Raw genomic sequence first — 20420 nt, 5'->3', positions numbered from 1 at the left:
CACTGGTTTTATAAGATAATGTGGGCAGTTAATACATGAATTCATGCTACTTATTCCCTTTTTCAGCTTCTTTTTTACGTATGGCTTTCTTTGAGGTGAGAAACATCTAACAAACTACAAGTACTGCTGAAACCTCCTTCCCATATCTGCATTTGCATGTCCTCTAGGCACAGAATCAGTTAGTTTTATTAATGATCTGGTTGATTTTAATATGTTTTATTTACTTTTATTCAGAAAATGTTTAGAATTTCAGTTTTGCATTCAGTTAAAGCAGAACTTGATTAAATTTATTAATATTTTCTTGTACATTAAGTAGTGAGCTTCAATCAGAATTCTTTAATTTTTTTTTTAACAACAGTGACAAACAATTTTAACATTATAGGACATTGACAGAATCCTTCATTTTCATACTTTTTTGCTGGTCAGTAAATTCATGCTTCTTTATTCTTACTGTGGAGTCAGAAGAATTGATAATAAACTAATCACTAAAGTATTATATTTATTAATTTTAATAGAGTTTCCTAGTGAGCTCAGATTGATTTAGGAATATATCAACAGCCTGATTTTCAGTGAGGAAGTGTCTTGGTTCTAAGAAAAGGAACTCTTCAGAGCAAACTTAAAATGGGAGCTCTGATCCCTGTCACTTAGGCATTCTGCTACAGTAATGTGATTGTATCTTCTTTTAGAGATGGCTGTTGTACCACGTGTTGCTCATTTCATCCCTGCTAGGAAAAGACATGGGCCTTCCTCATTAATGTTAAGCAGACTGCACATAGAGACATTACAATGAACATTTATGGCCTGATTCAAAATCTGTGGCAGTGTTTTCATTAACTTCAGCAGCCTTTGAATCAGTGCCAAAATGCTTCTGCTGTGTTTGGATTTCTGCAGTTCAATGGCTGTAAGACTTCAAAATGGAAACAAATGTGGGCGTTTGGATTATCATATCCCTGGGATTTCTGCTTTCACTTTCTTCTTACTTTTGTGCTTTCTGTGTCACTCTTGAATGAAATATTTTTTTTTATTATTTTGCCCGTTTCTATAATGATTGATTTATTCTCTCTTTACAATTGGCTTTGAAGATAAAAGTGTGTGTGGCAAGGGGGGTGAAGGACTGATCTAGGCTCTGAAATTAACCATCTCACATTCTGAAGCTGATGCCAGAAGCTGTTTTTGTCTGTCCCTCTGCCCTTCATCACTGCATGTCCTACAAGCTTTCAGAGATTGCTTCCCATTTCCTAACTTTTTGAGTCTGTAATGGTGTCCCTTATTTATTGGTATCTTCTAATGTTGGTGCATTTTATTGGATGAATTGAATTTTATTATACTGCTTCACATTGATAATAGAATGTAAAGTTATATTTATGTTATTACTGATTTTTGTATCTTTATCAATAGAAGGTTTTCATTTAATGCTAACCTAATATAATTAATTTCATCACTGAACTGCAACAACATATTTTTCTTTTCATGGAGCTGAAATGAAAATTAAGATATGACATTAAAAAATTCCTTTCATTTTGGCATTTTTCTTAAGGATGCCCCAAGAGCAAGCAGACAAACAAGCAAATAAACTACATCCAAAATTGCATTTTTTTTAAAGGAAAGGAAACCCAAAATACTATTCATATTACCAACATTCCAGTGTTACTTGGATAAAAAATTTTAGTAACAGTAGTGCCACCTTGGCAATATCAACTATCAGTTAACTACCACAAAGACAGTAAAAACTACACAAGTACCATTTTAAAAACATGAATATATGTATAGCAACAGCTGCAGCACAGTTAGTTTCAAAGAATAATAAAAGGCTGGAAAAATAAAACCACTTTCACAATGGAAAGGAATACTGCAAGTTTTTCTTTGAACCTTAGGGAATTTTGTAAGAGTTAACTATTCTCAAATTGTGGAAGTTGAAGATAATGTCTTTTTTGCCACTTAAAGGATACAGTTTACTTTGTATGTTGCTTATTGTTTTTTTAATAAACTTCAGAAGCCCTCAAAATCCTCTGATTAAAAGTATTGGAGAAATAAGCATTACTAAGAGTATTAATAGTCAGAAGGTAGCTTCAGAATTGAAGCTATAAGATGTATGGAGTTAATATTACAATTTATTTTTGGTTTAAATTTGGATTTATAAGGTAACTTCATAGCTGCAGTGATGACTTCTTACAGTGAATATGAAAAAATAGTAATAAGCTAGTAATATTGGGAAAATACTAAAAAGATATCCTTTAGATATTTCACGAGTAAACTTAATTTAAATTGACAAATTTAGCTTACTCTAGAAACAAATACTAAAATACTCCAGGCATTTTTTGTTGTTTTGGAGTTTTTTTAACTAGAATCAAACAATGTATTCTTCATTAGTGTTGCTCAGATGATGAATTCTTGTGTAAGTCTTGATGTTAATTAAAATGTATCAAGATCTTACAAGGTGCCCAGTCTATTGTTTCTGTAGAATTCTGTTGGAAATTTCTGTATTTCATTTTGTTTTCCAAAATGTGGATCAGACCATCCCAGCATAGTACTGCTACTACCACATAATTTTTCTAGTTCAAGATATTGGATAGCACTTACCAGCTTGAATGGAACTGAAGCTAATGCCCTGCAGCTCTTCTTCAGTCTCAGGCATTGCAAAACTGCATTAAAAGCTGCCTTAACTTGCTTTCCATCAAATTTCAGCCTCATGTAGTAGCCGATTTGTGGCCACAAAAGACAAAGTTATTTATTCAAGAGATAAATACAATGTGTATTTTCTAAAGGTAATAGTGAAAATATAAAAAAAAAAAAAAAACAACCCAGCCTTTCTCCTCTTTTCTCTTGCAGTCTTTGCTCAAGGAAGGATGCACAAAATATTCCATGCTTTATGCAGCAAACTTCATATTCTTAGCAAATTCCCTACTAAAGCTGATAAGTAGTCAGAAGAACATTTAACCACAACTCCTAAGCTTTCAGAGTTTTGGATTGAATATTCTTTGTTAATGGAGTGACTTGAAAGCTTTCATACATGAATTTTGTATAACCTGTTATTCATTCCCACTGGAACATTTTATGATATATTGTTTAAGTATCATTGAATAAAAGAAACATTATCTTAATGGAGAGTTTAATAGTAAATATATCTTTTCTGTATTATTTATGTAAAAGATTTCTACATGTTTCTTCAAACTTATTGAAAGGCACCTTAAGGGCTCTCTATGCAATTTATCTTTATAACTACATATGAGTTATATAAATACTAAAGTTTGCACTAAGGAGGATAAAATTACATATGAAGATAAGTACTTAGTTTTGAAAACTTTTCTATAGATAATTAAAATAATCTTCCTAGCATATTGCAAATAAATTAAAACAAATCTAAAACTTCTGTTAGCTTTGATAATATAAATGTTTTTGAGACATCCGGATGCTACTACCATTCACAAGTTTCACATTGACCTTTTGTAGGAAGGTCCTGTTCATTTGCCTTAACAAGTGTTACCCCTCAATGCAGTTTTTGTTCTTCAGAATACCTTCTTAATATGTAGACAAAGCACCATCACAAAACTTTTGCTAAACTAACAAATGCAGTAATTTTGAAAATACATTTTAGTACTTAAAAGAACACAGAAAATGCAGGGCTTATTTATGTGTCTTTAACTTCTGTTGCTTTAACTCACAGGCTGGTCTTCCTCCCTAACCCCTTTGTTAACAAGTGGTGGTCCTGTCCCCCTGGGTGGCAGGCCCACCCTTCTTCACCAAGCTGCTGCCCAGGGAAATGTCACTTTATTATCAATGCTGCTTAATGAAGAAGGACTGGACATTAATTACTCTTGTGAAGATGGCTATTCTGCCTTGTATTCTGCTGCTACGAATGGACATACAGGTAAATGATACTAAAATCTAGTGTGGCATCCATGTAAACTAGTGAAAGCTTACTTCATAAGTTTTTAATATTCAGTTAAGTCAAATGCATTCTTCTTAAAAATGTGAAATTGAAAGTGGGATATATTGATTATATGTCCAAAATCATGCTGTAGCATGATACATGTAGCATATATAAGCAATGCTTCTTGAAGCTGAATTTTGGAACTCAGAAAGCAGTTTAAACACAAAAAATTGGTAGCGTTCTGCAGGAACATCCATTCTAATTCTCCACTCCCTTCATATAGAAGCTACCAGATATTATCACCCCATATTCTGTGAAACACTAAAGATCTTTTGTAATAATAGGAGTTTGAAAGGAAGAACTTTCCTCTACAGGGAGTAAGCAGCAAAGAATAGGTGGTCATCAGGGTTTTGATCTTCTGCAGCAGCAATGAAAATTATGGAAGATAGTGTCAGAATAGTGTGTTACTTGGGAAATAAAATGAACTGTCCTTATTTTTTAACTGAATGAAATAGCCTTCCTTTGTTACCTAGGCTCTCCTGAGAAAATTAAAAGGTTTTTTTTTCTTTCCCCATGATCCCAACCCTCCTCTGTATTGAGGAAGTAGCATTTCTGATCCTTTCAATGGTCAGTCTTCATATTTTATGAATACATTTATGGAATGCAGCAAGTATGTTACTAACAGATAGAAGCTTCATGGATACAAACTCCAAGCAATAATTTCCAGACTTTTAACACAAGGCTCTCAAACAGCAGTTTGTTTTAAAAGTCCAGTGTGCATTACTATAGCTTTTTCTACCTACATAAAAACCTCCAGATTCTTATATTGCAGGTGGTATCATTATGCTATTTTGGACACTAAAGATGAAATCCAGCAATACCAATGGCAAATAATCCATTAATTTTTAGTAAAGCCAAAATTTTATTTCAGAGTAGAACGTGGAGCATAGTCCCATTAAAGCCACTGCTTTCAAGAGTACTTTTTGGTTTTATTTAATGAAATATTTATTAGTGACACAATTACAAACCTCTGATCCAGTGTTCCAGATAGTACATAGGCTATTTCATAATTCTTTTCAAATATTTTAAAAATAAAACTAAAGTTAGGATTAAGTTACAAAATCTGCAGCTAAGCAGATAGTGTACATTTTTCTCACATGTTCAGAGTTAATTTGCTACCAGGCATAGGGAAGGAGGAATCTTCATTTTGGTCAAAATGGTATATTTTGTCTTTGCTTCCTAGGGGCTATGGGGTTTTGGTTTTTTGGTGTTTTTTTTTTTTTTTTTTTTTTTTTTTTTTAGAAACATCTGGTCCTTTTCACTAAGTTTCTTTCCTGTTGCCAAAACCTTTAAAATAGTGAAAAGGTCCTTTTTTTTTTCCTTTGGTGATTTTTTTCCTTTTTTGAACTTATCTGCAGTATAAGAATCCAAGTTAGTTATAATGTGTGGATTTATTATTCTCCCCTCACTAAATGGATGTTTGGTCTATTGTTCTAGGCTTATATGCTGCAGTTATCATTGCTTATATTTGTGGGGGACCATAATTGACCCAATTCTTATTTATTCATTTTGTATTCTAAAATTTTATCAAAGCAAATGATTTTCAGTTACTGAGCAGCTCCTACTGACAGCAAAGGCAATTTGGTTCCTCATTTTATTGTCAAAATTTCAAAGAAAGACACTTGACAAAATTGTGCAAACACAATAATAAAAACAAACATATGCATATGCACCCTGTAATTGTTCAGTATGTTTTATTTTTTGAGATAAAAACTGTATTGCAGAGGTTATAGTGTTGCTCTTCTATTTATAGTTGACAGGATGTGAAAAACACTTGGTTGCACAAATCATCACATTTCAGCAACTAAATGGATTGTATGAACTCTGAATGAGAGAATCACACAACAGCAGTGTTGATGTCTCCTTAATAAATTATATGAAAATTGAAAGGTATAGATCTATAAAATTTTTGGAGAAATATTTTTGTGCTTAATTTTATTATATAATATATATATATATATATTATATATATATATATATAACCCTTTTTCATTACTTGTAGTTTGTTCTTGAATAGATATATGTAGCAATTCAAAGTGGAGACTTTAAAAAACAAGTTTGCTTAAATTATATAGGCTTAAGAATGGATATATTAAAATAAATCTTTTTAAAAGTCCTTTCTAATACCTCTTCTTAACTAGCCAGGCGGAAAGAAATGATACTGCTGTCATTTTAAGGATAAAATACGTTATTGTTCATATTTTTAAATGTGTTGTGTTGTCAATGGTAAGTTTCTGTTGGTTTGGGGTTTTTTTTCCCATAGAATCATACAGTCACTTAGATTGGAAAAGACCCTTAAGATCATTCAGTCTAACCATAAGACTTAACACAAGCCTACACTGGTGGGTGATCACACCATTATTTAATTTATTGAGAATATTTTTAACATGGATTTAGTGACTAAATGGATTTTGAGATTTCTAAGTCAACTAACCAGATTTTCCTGTTTCTCCTGGAGAAGATTTCACGAGAAGAGTATCTTTAGAACTGATAAAAGCAAGCATAACGATTACCTCCCTTCAGAAAAACCATGTTTTGGATATTCTGGGAAGAGTGAAAACTGAATGATCCCCACACATTTTCAGTGAAGAAATACAGTATTTGAGATGTGTAGATAACTAGAGCGTGGTAGAGCACATTGTAACCAGCATGATGGCTGCAGCTGTTATATGATCGCAGCCCATTCTCTAGAAAAAATTGAGTTACACAAGAGAAGAGCACTGAAATATTCTGTCCTAATCTATCCTAATTGCAAAATGCATAGCTTTCCTATTTGGAAACAGTTGCCTTTTAAGAGCTGCAGCAGAGGGTTTTTCCAGCACATGAAGTTAATAGCAGAAGCTTTGTTTCCAGCACACACTGTCCCTAATTCTGTAGGTCTGAGAGAGAGAAATACACCCTAAAAATACACACTTTCTTTGTATTTGAATGGACATGAGGAAACTGTTAATTTCATCATTTAACCACTAGATTGGGATAGCTGAACAGGTTGTCTTATCAGTCTGTCTTGGTTTTACCATTAGCAGAGAAAGAACTGTTTCAGGTCTATTGTGCACTTAATAACAGTAGTTCTCTTAGCTAATAGATCTGTACAGCTGTATGATGTTGCAGATCGTGACCATTCTCCACCACAAAGAGGTGGAGAAGGACAGAATGAAACAATAGGAGTTCTTGAACCTGAGAGATGTGGAGAAAATAATATCCTTTGGACTCAGCTATGTGCTAATCATATGCATTTACGGTGTAATTGATTGTCTTCTATCCTGAGTATTTGGAGGCTGTGGCACCCTGATTGATAGAAAAAACCTGGAATGGTGTGGGAAGTAGAAAGGAGTGAGGTGCAGAGACATACAGCTACATGGAGTCAGCTTTGTCAAGCCACGGATGTATCTGCATGATGTTTGCCATCACTCTGGAAGAACTAACTACCCAGCTGTGGTGGAGAGCAGTAAAATCTCCAGGTGTTTATCTTAATTTGCTTCAATGTTTTGCTTTTGCTGTGACCAAGACTTTTAACTTAGTGGCACCGATGTCTGTCTAGTGCCTGCCCTTCCACCAGTACTTCCCACTGCTTATTACTTTTATGGCAGACCAGAGTGAACCAGAGTGAATGAGCCTGGACTGAGCCAAATTACCCTTCTCTAAATCCCAGTAAAAATTCCATCCAGAAGACCCAGGCATCTTGAAGATAATTGCTCTTTTACTTTCTATGCCACCAGAACAGGTCATGTAGAGCTTACTAGCTCACATGTTTTGCCTTATGCAAGTAGCTGTATTTCCTCATGGTCACGCTTATCCCTAAGAATAAAAAGCTGTTTTCAGAAGCAGTATTTTCATAGAGATAAGCTTCATCAGAAACAGCAATTATACAGACATAACCTACCACCTGAATGATCTGCCAGTCAATAAGTGTCAATTAACCATGCCTTTCTAGACAGTTCTGTGTATTCATGGCTTTTGCATGGCTAACATATGCTTTATGAATAAACAGCAGAGTATTCTAGCCAAATACTTGAAACTTCTAGATGAAAATTTTTTCAACATCCCTTATAAACTTTAAAAGTATTTTAGGATGTCAAGCAGGAATCTGTATTTTCAAGTTAATAATTTAATATAGGACCAGGATTGACCATGGAAAGAAGAAAAAAAAAAAAGTTATTCTCAGCAGAGTATTTTTGTGTTAAAAAGTGAATGAAAATATAATTTTATTTTAAGTGGTGCTATCTTACAATTGGAAGGATGTGGTAAATTAGTTAACAGAGAGGGTCTTTATAACTTAAAATAAATTACAGGTCAAGTCCTGGTAACTTACCATGACAACCAGCTTTACAACAACAAAAAATAATTTCACATCAGGTTACTTACTTCAAAATTAAAGAATCTAAATCTACGAAATAATAACTTAGAGTGCTTTAAAATGTTATTTCTTAATGTTAAATTATTTATTCAATCAACTCTACAACATCTGTATAAGTATTTGAAAAAATTGTAACGGGAGTGAATACATTGAAGGATGGTATAGGCTAGACAGATTTTTAACTAGTTCTTAATATATTTTTCTGATATCCAAGTTGTTCTTAATATGTGTTTGATTCTGATATCTAGAGTTAAACTTCACTAAGAAAACTTGGCTTTGGGATTTTACTGAGTGCTCAAACAGCATGCATTAAGCTTGCTTAGAAATCAGGTCAGGAGTTTGTAATTGGTGTTGTAGCTGAGCTTATTTTCCAAGTAGTAGTTTCAATTACAAAAGACTTGTTTTATTTTGGTCTGGAGCCAGTTTCAAGAATGAGGAACAGATCAACTGTTTTCTTCAAAGTTAATTGCATCAAATGATATTCTAATTTGTGGATGAAAAGCAGTCTAATTACTATGTAATTAATTATCTTAAATTAGCTGTAGGGTGATGGAATCAGGCTGGTACTATTTTTAGCATGTGGTTTTGGAAATATATGAATGGGAATGGTTTGGGGAGATTTCAGTTTTTCAGCTTATTTTATTTGTCATTGCAATCACAAGTCAGTGCCCTAAAATAAAACCGGCCAGTGTGTTGCTTGAGGTCTGTGTGGCTTGTGAACATCTCCCCTGTGGCTGTCATATTTGTCATGACTGTCAGTAGGCAGTGGTGCCTTTAGGGACTCCTGGATAAGTCAGATTCCCCACTTGGGAGGTAAAATAACTGTGGAAGTTGCCTGCAGTGGGCATCTATTTGAATCCCAGCAGAACCCAACACAAGCCCTTTTTGCAAAAGGGTGGTGATGCCCCTGGGAGGCAATTCTCATCTCTCTCCTGCAAACTTCTTCCTGAGCTTTTCTTTCAGTCCCCTAAGGTGTGATGCGTAGTCCAAAAGTCTGGCTGATTGTTGCCACTTGATCTTGTTGACTCATTCCATGGTTCTGCTCCATTTATAGATTGTGTGAGATTGCTGCTGGCTGCAGAAGCACAAGTTGACGCTGCTGATAAAAATGGCTTTACACCCTTGTGTTCAGCAGTTGCTCAGGGACATGTCAAGTAAGTGAAGCCCTTAAGATTTTGCCTGTCAGCTGTTACTTAATTTTATATTATCTTTACATTATATACTTTTTCATTACATTACTGTTGCATTCTTATGTATAAATGTATTTAACTATAATTTATTGAAAACATCTACTTAAATTCATATTCTTATACCATTCTGATTTTAATATTTTCTAATTGTTTTGTTTCCAATTTCAGCTCTTAAGGTTGCTGAGCATGTATTCTCAGCAATTACAGTGTGGTACTGGTCTACATTGGCATCATAACACTGAATTTCATAATTTTCTTTGAATTATCAGCCATAGTATAGAATTAACAGAGAAAGGGAGAAAGAAATTATTTTTGCACTGATATTTTTTCAAGCATGGAAAACTATGAATATCATACTCAGAGGCAAATGAACATCCGAGTTTTCTCCTGAGTGATATAGAAACAAATACCTTACACCACATAACAAGGGTTTTGTAAGGTTTAAGTTTTATTATATTCATATTTTCTCACTAAAATAAATATCTGAACACTTCATTTGAATAGAAAGCTATTTATTTACCTGACTTACCCTCACAACACTTTGCTACTCTGCACACTTATCGGCTGTGTTGTGTGTGGTATTGCAGACAATATAATTTTTTTTTCCCTTAGACTTACTTATGTAATATGATATCCCTAAACACATTTTTTGCTTTTACTTTTTTTAGATACTGAACATGAACTGAATTGTAAAATTGAACATAGAATGACAGAGCTAGCCAAAAATGCCAGAGAGACCACAAATGGTTCAGGCTGTTTGATTTGTTTGTCGCTTCAAAGTACAGGCACAGAAAAAAAATCTGTAATAGGTGGAATTTGGGGCAACAGTATTGTCTGTCTCCTAATGTGGGGTTAATGACAGCTCTAAACCACTCTCAGTTGCACAGTAGATATCTGTCATAGATTTGCTAACCAGTCCCCCGTGACATCTTCATTAACCTTGTTCCTGAGCCAAGACAGTACTGTTGTTCTAACTCTAGAGAGTCAGAAAGTCAGAAAGAAAAGTCAGAAAAAGTCAGGAAAAAGTCAGAAAAAGTCAGAAAAAAAAAATCTAGGTTTTTGAGGCTGGTCCAGTAATATCACCAGATCAGAAACTGGTTTTAGGAGAAACTTCCAGAATCATTTCCCATGTGGTCCAGGCAAGGATGACCCCGAACTTGAGATGGAAAGTCGATATAGCTTTTCGATATTCACCAAATACAATGTAAAGTATCGAACCTGATATTTCTAACCTAGCAGACTTAAAACTCAGTCTTGAATTGCTCTATGGAGCCCTTCTTAAGATGTTTTTTGTGACTGTACAGTTAGGACGTATGCCTAACATTTGTTAAAGCAGAACATTATTTTTATTTGTATTTTTTTCTGTTCAGTTGAGCATTTTTGGAAAGCGTAGATAAGTAATTCATATCAATGCTATGTGTTTTACTCTTCTCTAAAATTGGGCATTTTACCTTGAACTTAACTGATTTTCTGACTGGACAAAAATGTATCAAAAATAGTATTCTTATACACTTGTGATTTTTTTAGTATATAGTTTCTTATATACTTATATTCTTATATATACACCTTACATTGATGTAAATATTTTGTCACAGTATATTTTGTTACCATATGGTCTCCTAATCAGTAGTTATTTGGCATTGCACTAACTGCTTTGAGGCTTTATTGTTGATATGCTTTCTATTTTTATGGACTGATAAATATTGAGCTGGAGAGTTGGGAACGTATCTTTGTTAACAGTTCTTGTTTGAACTGTAGAGTGAATTGACTGGCATTAAGATTTTTGCAAGGTCTTAAGTGTTGTTGAAAATGTAGGTTGGGGAAGGGAAAGGTAGCCTTGGGGAAGGGAAACCCTGGCACAAGAAATGGGGAAAAAAATGGACCTGCTGCTACAGGGTTGTGAGAAAGTACAGGAACTTGGATCTGAATGCCCCAGCCCCAAGTGAATTGTTCTTCTGCACTCCATCTAATCTTCCATCCTCCATAACCCAGTAGCTGCTAGCAATACACCCAAGCCATCCTTCCAGAGTAGTCCCCATTCAGGGATCTGAATGGTATGTACTGCCAGGTACTGCCATAGCTGTTTTGCTGCCCCCACCAGGTTACTTTCCTGGATGAGTGTCCATTTTGCTGGTAAAGCTAATGCTAGTCCTTCATTTCATTTTTTCCCTTTTCAATTCTATTTTAAATATCAATAGTCAGAAATGTTCCTCTTTTTTTGCTCAGCTGCATGTTTTTCTTAAGCAGCTGTCATCAAGTTTTTATCAGTCTTGTGAAATTGAGTGGTTTACATTCACAATTTTTAAAGGCATCTACAGTAGTTTTAAGATTTACATGTTTAAAGTAGCCTGTCTTTATACCTATGTACAAAATTATATTTTATACTTGTGTATATGGGTTGATCACAGGTAGATCTGTATCTGTAAAACCAATACTTTATTTAAAATATTTAAATGTCTGAAGTAATAAAGAGGCATTGCGTGTCTAACATAAGACAATTTTATTGCTTTATTGTTTGCTGTAGATGTGCAGAATTATTAATTATGTATCAGGCTGATATTAACCATGCTGCTGAAAGAGGACAGACACCTTTGTACCTGGCCTGTAAAAACGGAAATAACGATTGTATTAAACTATTGTTGGAAGGTGGAGCAGATCGAACAATAAAAACCAGTGTAAGTTAAAACAGTTTGTAAAGTTACAATACCTTGTATACTACTGAATATTGGCATTAAAACATTTACTTAAACTTTTCTTTAAAGCTGGAATAAGCCATATAATTTGAAATTAATATTTTGTTATTTTCGTCATACTTTCTGTTTTTTTTAAAACTGTATATTGTCTAAAATCTCCTAAATGATGTGACTTTCATACCATTTTACATAATTCAGATTTCATTGGCAATTTGCTGCAGCTTTTCTCTAGCACTAGATTTCTAAAATGTTTCCACTTTTTATGTTAGGATGCTTTATTGTTGTCCTTGAAGGGACAGCACCCCAAAACTTTCTTGCCAGTATTGTAAAGTCTCATATATCATAAATGGCAGAATAGGGCCAAAAAAAGTCATATTTAGAGGAAAAGGGAAGGAGGACTGTGCCTACATAATTTATTTTTTCAGGTGCTGTTCTGAAATTTTTTTATGACTCTGATGTCAGCAGATTCTTATGACAATAAATGTTGGTTATAGGTTCTTCCAAAATACAGCACAAAGAGCAGCAGCTTCACAGAGCATTCTACTCCTCCTGCAATTATTACACTAAATCTTTTATCTTTCATTCATTTTGCAACTGGAAAGTAAATATATTTGACTTGGAATAAGAGAAAGTTGTGATGTCAAAACTGTGAAACTGACTAATAAATGGATTCATGCAACATGAAACAATATTGATAGTTGGAATCATTTTTGTTTGATGCACAGGAAGGAAGCAGTTTACTAACAGCATGTAAGCCCTGTATCACTTAGACTGTTCTAAAAATTTTGAAGATTTTATCTATTGGATTGTCCTTGGAGAAAGCTGTAATTTTTTTTTGCTTCTACATTTTCTTCCTTCTCTTCTACCCAAAACACATACAAGCAACTGTGTTTTCCCAGAGGATTATTATATTACTCTTGCTTGTCTTCTTAATTGCCAGACAGAGCCTTCCATTCACATTCTTTGCTGATATAAGTCTGCAAACAATTTTCTATGTGTTTGGTGGCAGTGTGCTTTTTGATCATGGTTTCTTTTTTAGGATGGCTGGTCACCAATTCACGCAGCAGTGGATTCTGGTAATGTTGAAAGTCTCAAGCTCCTTATGTACTATGGAGGGCCGAACAATGGGAACTGTTTAATGGATGCAGAGCTTCATTTAGACTACTTTGATTTGGAGAAGAGAGAAGATGACTATAACAGTAGAGTAAAGTCTGTTGTTTCTGCAGATCTCATCAACCATGCTGACAAAGAGGGTTGGACTGCTGCCCATATCGCAGCATCAAAAGGCTTTAAGGTTAGCCCATGGGAACAAGTTACAGAAACCTGATAGAATTTAGGCAAAATAAATCCTTTTCTTTTATCTTTGAAGAATTATAACTTAGATGTCAAGTCTGTTATCTACTGTATAGGCCTACTTGATTTAACAGAGACAGAGAAGGACCTCCAGCGGACAATTTGTGCCAGAATCCAGGTGTCAAATTGAGTGAATTATCATAGTTAAATGTCTGCCTCTTATGGGACATTAGTAAAAAGAGGAAACATCATTACTTGAGATTTTCAAAGTTAAGGTGAGATGAATCCCACCCTGAATGCCAATTCATTGGATGTCATGTGCTTATAGATACTAGATGGACATAATTTTGAGTTACATGTAGGAATTATTTCATTAGGAACAATTTTTCTTCTGTGAAGGAGGGGAGAAAAAGAAATTTGAGAACCAGATTTGTGCAGACATACATTGTTTAATTTATTATTTTGGGCAGCCTTTTTAGGAGTCAATGAAACGTTTTTGTGAGGTTGGAATAACTGATGACATGGAGCATGACCTGACAGGTCCTACTGATGACAAACAGGAGGATTTCTGGAAATTTAATATCACTTCTTGACATCAGAAGCTATACACTTACAACACTGACCGTTTAAAGGATTTCTTTTTATATGGTAGCTGTCAGTCAGATCTCACTGTAAAATTTTTACCCAGGAAGAAAATAGAGGGTGCTAAACACAGAAGAGTGAATTTTAAGAAAATGCAGTCCAAGACTTCAAAAATCAGCATGTTTACATGCTTAGTTCAATACCTGTCATTATGTTTGCTTTTTTTCCTGATAAATTTCAGTTCAAAATAGATATGTTCAAAATAGAGACAGATTTAAGATTCAGTTTAAGGTACAGAGTTTTTTTAGGGACAGCCACTGCTTACCCAGCATTTTGCATTGCAACTAGTCAGTGTTCTATTACCAGTGTCTTTTAGGCAGATGCAGATTCTCATTCCAGTTTCCACTCATACGAATTTAGATGGAGTTTAAGGTATTGCTATAATCTGCAAATACCTAAATAATGTGCACTATGTTGGCTCTTTCTGCAATAATATAATCCTCAGGAACTTTGAATTTAGGTTTCTTTTACTGTCTAAAACTGCTTTGACTAATGATCTCTGAAAGTTCTGACATTGGAAGTCTTCATGTATGTTTTTCATTAATAACTCTAGGGTTTGAGCTTCTAAGCACATTCCAAGTCAACTGTTTAATAAGAACCCATTTGGGGTTGAGGGGAGTCTCTTAGGTGATGAAGGTGATATACAGCTGGCAATCAGATTTCTGGTTTTGATGTTGCAGAGACTATAAAATTGTATTTTATTTAATACATTTATTGACTTGAGATATGTTTGGGATGTTTAAAAGCTAAAAAAGCTTAATAGCTATCTCCAAGTGCTGGTAACACTTAGATTTCATTCTCTAATCCATTATGTATACTGCATGTCATTCATTCCAGTGCATGATAGCTGCATATAAGCAGCGCTGACACTTGCATCCTCTTGTTTTGAGATAGGTTGGGACCATACTTTACAGATTAATTCTGCTAGGACATCTTAGCTGTTATTTCATAGGCAGCAGAGACAACAAAAATCCTCATTTTACTAAGGAAATAATCTTGATTTCTTTGTTCTGTCACACTTCTTCCTGCTTTACTTCCCATTTTCAGCCTTACAGTTCAGTCCTCAGCCTTCTGCTGTTCTGCTATTCATTGCTTCTGTTTGAGAAATAGTGTTAACAAACTAACCTGGCAAGAAAATATGTGCCTTTTTCTGCTTGATATCATTCTAGCTAGCTTAGTGAGCTAAACATTTTTTTAAAGTACTTATAGGGTCTATAACTAGAGCCTGGTAACATTTCACCTCACAGGCAAATACACCTTGAATGACTGCTATATTTATGAAAGGTCTGAGGGTGAAGCTACAAAATAGGTAACACTATATCAATCTGCAACTAGCCACTATTCCACATCAAAATACTCAATAGCTGCTTCTCTGTGTTTTTAAGGTTTGGTTTCTCTGCTATGGTTAACCCCAAACATTATCAATACAGTATCAGCTAGTATAATTTCCATTGGTTCTTTTTTTTACAATATGGATGTGTCTTTAAAAGCATATCTGAGATGGAAAAGCTTTCATGGAGGCCGCCAGTATTATTGCAGAATGATGGTCACTAGAAACAAGGACTTGATCCTTTTTCTGATTGCTGATCAATCAATTTGAATGCAGTTTTATGAGAACTCTTTTATCCCACACATATTTGGGAAGATCTGTATAGTGAATATTTTTTCATGGTCCAGTATGATTCTACCAATCCAAATTTACATGCTAATAGCTTGTTTCTAATTTCAATGATTTTTACTTTTGTTGAGCATATGACATTTTTAGAAGGCATCATGTTGTCATCCACAAGATGTTTGTGCTCTGACTTAATAAAAATACATTTTCATATAATTGCATTCTTATGATGCTTGCAGAATTTCAGGTTTCTGCATGCTGAAATTCTGCCAAAAAAAGGGGCTTGCAAGGTGATTTTAAAATTATTCCTTTTCTGTGTCCCACTCAGGTGTCAGCCATGATGGAAAGTCCTACTTGGTGAATTACAAAGTGAAAACTGATTTTATGGATTGTTATCTAAATAGATTAATTTATTAGTCTGTATTAAGGTTTAGAATTGCTTATTTAGTGTTGCTTGAACATTGAGGCCAAGATGTTCAAACCAGGATAATATCTGGGTTTCTGTCTCCTTATCAATACCTAAAATAGCGGCCAGATGTAAGAATTTCTTAATTCAGTTCATCAGCACTTGATGCTCAGAGACTGTAGAACCCTGGCTCTTTGTGTTCTGCTTTTTTATAGTCATTATTTGAGACTTTAAAGTCTGCTATAAAATATTTTTACTCCTGGCTTTCAACTCTGTGAGAAACATCATTTTATATATAGAAACTCTGTAGCTGATTGTCTTTGGAAATGCACATGTAAGAATTTTAATTAGGAATCTAACTGCATATTGGTAGTATGCTTTAGTGCAGCAAATGAACAAGTAAATAATACAGTTCCTACCTTTGCAGAACTGTCTAGAAATCCTTTGTAGCCATGGTGGACTAGAGGCTGAGAGAAAAGATAAGTGTAATCGAACATTGCATGATGTTGCTACTGATGATTGCAAACATCTCCTAGAAAACTTAAGTAAGTAATTGCTATCAGCACTGCATAAAAATGTTTTTAGTAAAGAACCTGTGGGGCAAAAATGAGAAATATGAAAAGGGTAGTTGTCACTTTTTTGGCACCACAATATTAAGTTACTTTGATCTAGCAAGTTTCTATTCTCCAAATTTGGCAAAAGCATATGATAAAATTTTGTTGGAGCTTATTAAATTCCTCATGTCTCCTAAACCATTCAAAAAGACTATTCCTCATGTCTCCTAAACCATTCAAAAAGTTGATACATTCTGTACATTTGCAAATGTCCATATTCTCTTAAAATTTCTGAATTTAATATTAGTAATTACTTTTTCAAAAGCTATTGCCCTCCTCTTATCTTTTCTTCAAATTCTTGAAGAAATAGTCACTTAGTGGGTAGCTGTCAAATTCCCTCAGGCTAAGATGATAATCTAGTCATATCTGAATCTCTTTTTAGGGCATAGTTTATTTTGTAACTTATTGGTGAGGGGATTATTTGTTTGATTCTTCAAATATGACTTAGAGACAACATCAAAGAACTTCTTTTTTCAGCATCAGCAACTTCTTTAAGAAGATTGCTCTTCTGTTGAAATCAGTCATCTTCTTCCTTCTCTTTAAGTTTTCTCAAAATTCAGTAGAGCAGGCTCATCTATGTATTTCTTGAGACAGAACTTAATTCATTCTCTCACTAGTTTTGTGGGTTTTTATATCACTGTATAAATCTAGATATATCTGTATCTATATATACAGAGAAAGATACCTATATTTCTCTGCATTGTTAGAGTTACGGCATTTGTAGATTTGTCTGCCCTCTATTTTTTCACTCCTTTTTTGTGTTTGTCATGTGGGATATATGGATGTGGGTAGTTAAGTTCACTGATTATCAACAATTAAGGAAGTTTTCTGTCTGCAGCTTCTGATTTTCCTCCTCAGCTATTTTAAATCCCAGTTCTTAGCATTTTACTGCAGGTTCAGAGGGGAACAAAGCTCATTTTCTAATAGACACTCCTCCATGGTCAACTTTATGACCAAATTTCTGATGGCTGAATCTGCAGCCTGTTAAATTAATGCTTGTATTATTTCCATCAGTCTTAGTACCCTGTGTCTCTGGCCATGCTTGTCATGAATCCAACAGCTTTTATCAGGTCAGAACCTTTGGCCTCCCCTTCTCTTCTTCTGTACACCATAAGCCAAGACTGCATTTTTGGGTAAGGTGTACCATGCTCTACCTTCCTCAGACTCCAGTAAGGTTTCCACTGTAGGACAGGACATATGCTCCGACAGATCTGAAAGACTGGGGCCAGGATTGCCAGCTGTGTCTTAGAGGTCACATGCATTGAAGTTTAGGCATATTCTATACCTCTATCCTAGGGGCCTGTTTCCTTGTGGAAAACTCTGTGCTCCTTACAGTCTGTGCTAATTTCCCTGAGGTCCAGCCATCAGAAGGGCAAGCCTTTAATGCATTTCTCACAATTCCACATCTGAAGGATGCCTCTGAGTAATAATCTTTTCCCACTGATAGGCTAGTGGGTTTAAATCAGAGCTTTTCTGACATCAGGAAATTTCATTGGTTTGTATCAGCTGAAGATCTGGCTTCTGGACATAAAAGGGAAACAAAGATCATGTTGCAAGATTTCAAAATAATCTGATATGGATTGTTTTTATGGTGTTCTTTTTAAATTTAATTTTAATTTAATAGTTTCTGAAACATATTCTTTGGCATGAAAATTAGAAGATAGTTTACTTTTCAATTTTAGTCATCTAAATGATCTCCAGAGACTGCTGCTTCTGTTGAGTTGTATTCCAAAGAACAAGATTTAAAATACTTCATAGTTTCTAGAATGTGCATATAAATTTCCTTTTTTAACATTTTGTCAATTTACTCTATAGCAAATCAAATATACCCTTTCAAGTGCATTTTCTGTCTTAGCTCTTAGCTTTTTATTTAAAGATGTTTGGCTCAGCTGTGTTTTCCACTTGTGCACTATGTGCACTAGTGCCAGAAAATTATTTCCCACATTGATAAGAAAAAATGTGCATAAACACAATGAACTGAAAAAATAAGATATTGCTTACCATCTGTCTTAATTTAAAAATAATTAGTCTATAAAGAGGAAATATAAGATTAAATAAATTTTGTCTTCTTTCCCGTTATTTAAGCATAATAATACTGAACTGTTTTTTGTAAAAAATTATAGTTACCTTGGTATTTTCATCACTGCCCTGATTTTGTGGTAGTGATCTGTACTGTTCTTTACCATTTGCTTCTTTGTAGCAGGAGTTATTTTGTAGCTTTCCTTTGTAATATTGGATATTATTGGTTGATAATAATGGGATTATTTTGAGTTTTACAGTTTTTCTGATAGTTGGTGTTTTGTTTTTCAACAGATGCTCTTAATGTACCTGTAAGGATTTCAGTCAGTGGCATTGAACCAGTCCATTGTGGTACAGAGGAATTTGATACAATATGTGCTTTAAATATCCGCAAGCAGACGTCATGGGATGATTTTTCAAAAGCAGTGAGTCAGGCAGTGACAAACCATTTCCAAGCAATCACTTCTGATGGATGGAGGAGCCTAGAAGATCTGTCATTTAACAGTGCTGCAGAATCCAACATTGGCCTCAGTGCAAGCAGTATATTTTCTGTCAAATTAGGTATCAATATTGGTGTTAATGATAAAAGCAAAACTTGGGAGTGTTCTCGAATTTGTGAAATCTTCTAAGTAAGATAAAAATATCTTTAAATTACTGCATCTTTTAAAGCGTAGACTAAGAAAGACCAATACTAGATATGAAACTTTGAACAGTGCTGGCATGAAAGCATTCCTTATTTTTACCTGTGTGTATGGAACAACTAATTATGCACTTTAATAAAATCTTGGTGGTCATGAGGCCCTATGTTAATTAGTCTTTTGGTACTTTTAGTACTCCAGAGGAGAAATCTGTATGTCAGGTGAAACTAAGTTCTCACCCTGAATGCTGTGTGCAGTTTTGGATGCCACAATATAAGAAAAAGCAATTAGGGAGTGTCCAAAGGAGAGACATGAGGATGGTGAAGGGCCTTGAGGAGAAGCCGTATGAGGGGTGGCTGAGGTCACTTGGTCTGTTCAGCCCGGAGAAGAGGAGAGAGGGGAGACCTCATTGCAGTGTAAACTTCCTCATGAGGGAAAGAGGAGGAGCAGACACTGATTTCTTCTCTGTAATGACCAGTGACAGGACTTGAGGGAATGGCCTGAAGTTGTGTTGTGGAGATTTAGGTTGGATATTAGAAAAAGGTTCTTCACCCAGAGGGTCTTTGGTCGCTGGAATGGGCTCCCCAGGGAAGTGGTCACAGCACCAAGCCTGACAGAGCTCAAGCATTGGGACAGTGCTCTCAGGCACATGGTGTGACTCTTGGGATGTCCTGTGCAGAGCCAGGAGTTTGACTTTGATGATCCTTGTGAGTCCCTTTCAACTCAGGATATTCTGTGGTTCTACATAAAGAATTCAAAGCCCGCATTGCTTCTGTACTTCCAGAATATACAGTAAATACCGACTGTAAACCACCGGCTTAGGTAAACAGAACTGCTGTTTTACATAACTTCACTTAGCAAGATACAAACAAGAAATCTTCAAAATTATGTGAAATTGGCCAAAATATGGTGGTCTTAGTAACAGTTGTATAGGTTTCTGAATATCCATATACTTACCTTAAATCTCCTTCCTCTACCTTCCCATCAGCAAAATTAGCTGTTTAACTTTTGTGTCAACTGGC

General features: G+C 34.7%; 1 protein-coding gene across 1 annotated transcript in view; it reads left to right on the top strand.

Moving 5' to 3' along the window:
* CTTNBP2 (cortactin binding protein 2) overlaps positions 1–20420 on the top strand; it is a 69405-nt gene that overhangs the window by 29533 nt on the left and 19452 nt on the right. The window contains 6 exon segments of the mRNA XM_053943553.1: positions 3665–3868; positions 9343–9442; positions 12003–12153; positions 13211–13465; positions 16555–16672; positions 19055–19321. Coding sequence (XP_053799528.1) covers positions 3665–3868; positions 9343–9442; positions 12003–12153; positions 13211–13465; positions 16555–16672; positions 19055–19321 — 1095 coding nt within the window.

Source organism: Vidua chalybeata, chromosome 5, assembly GCF_026979565.1.
Source record: "Vidua chalybeata isolate OUT-0048 chromosome 5, bVidCha1 merged haplotype, whole genome shotgun sequence".
Lineage (NCBI taxonomy): Eukaryota > Metazoa > Chordata > Aves > Passeriformes > Viduidae > Vidua > Vidua chalybeata.
Note: the sequence above shows the minus strand (reverse complement) of the source record. Positions and strands in the feature narration are given on the sequence as shown.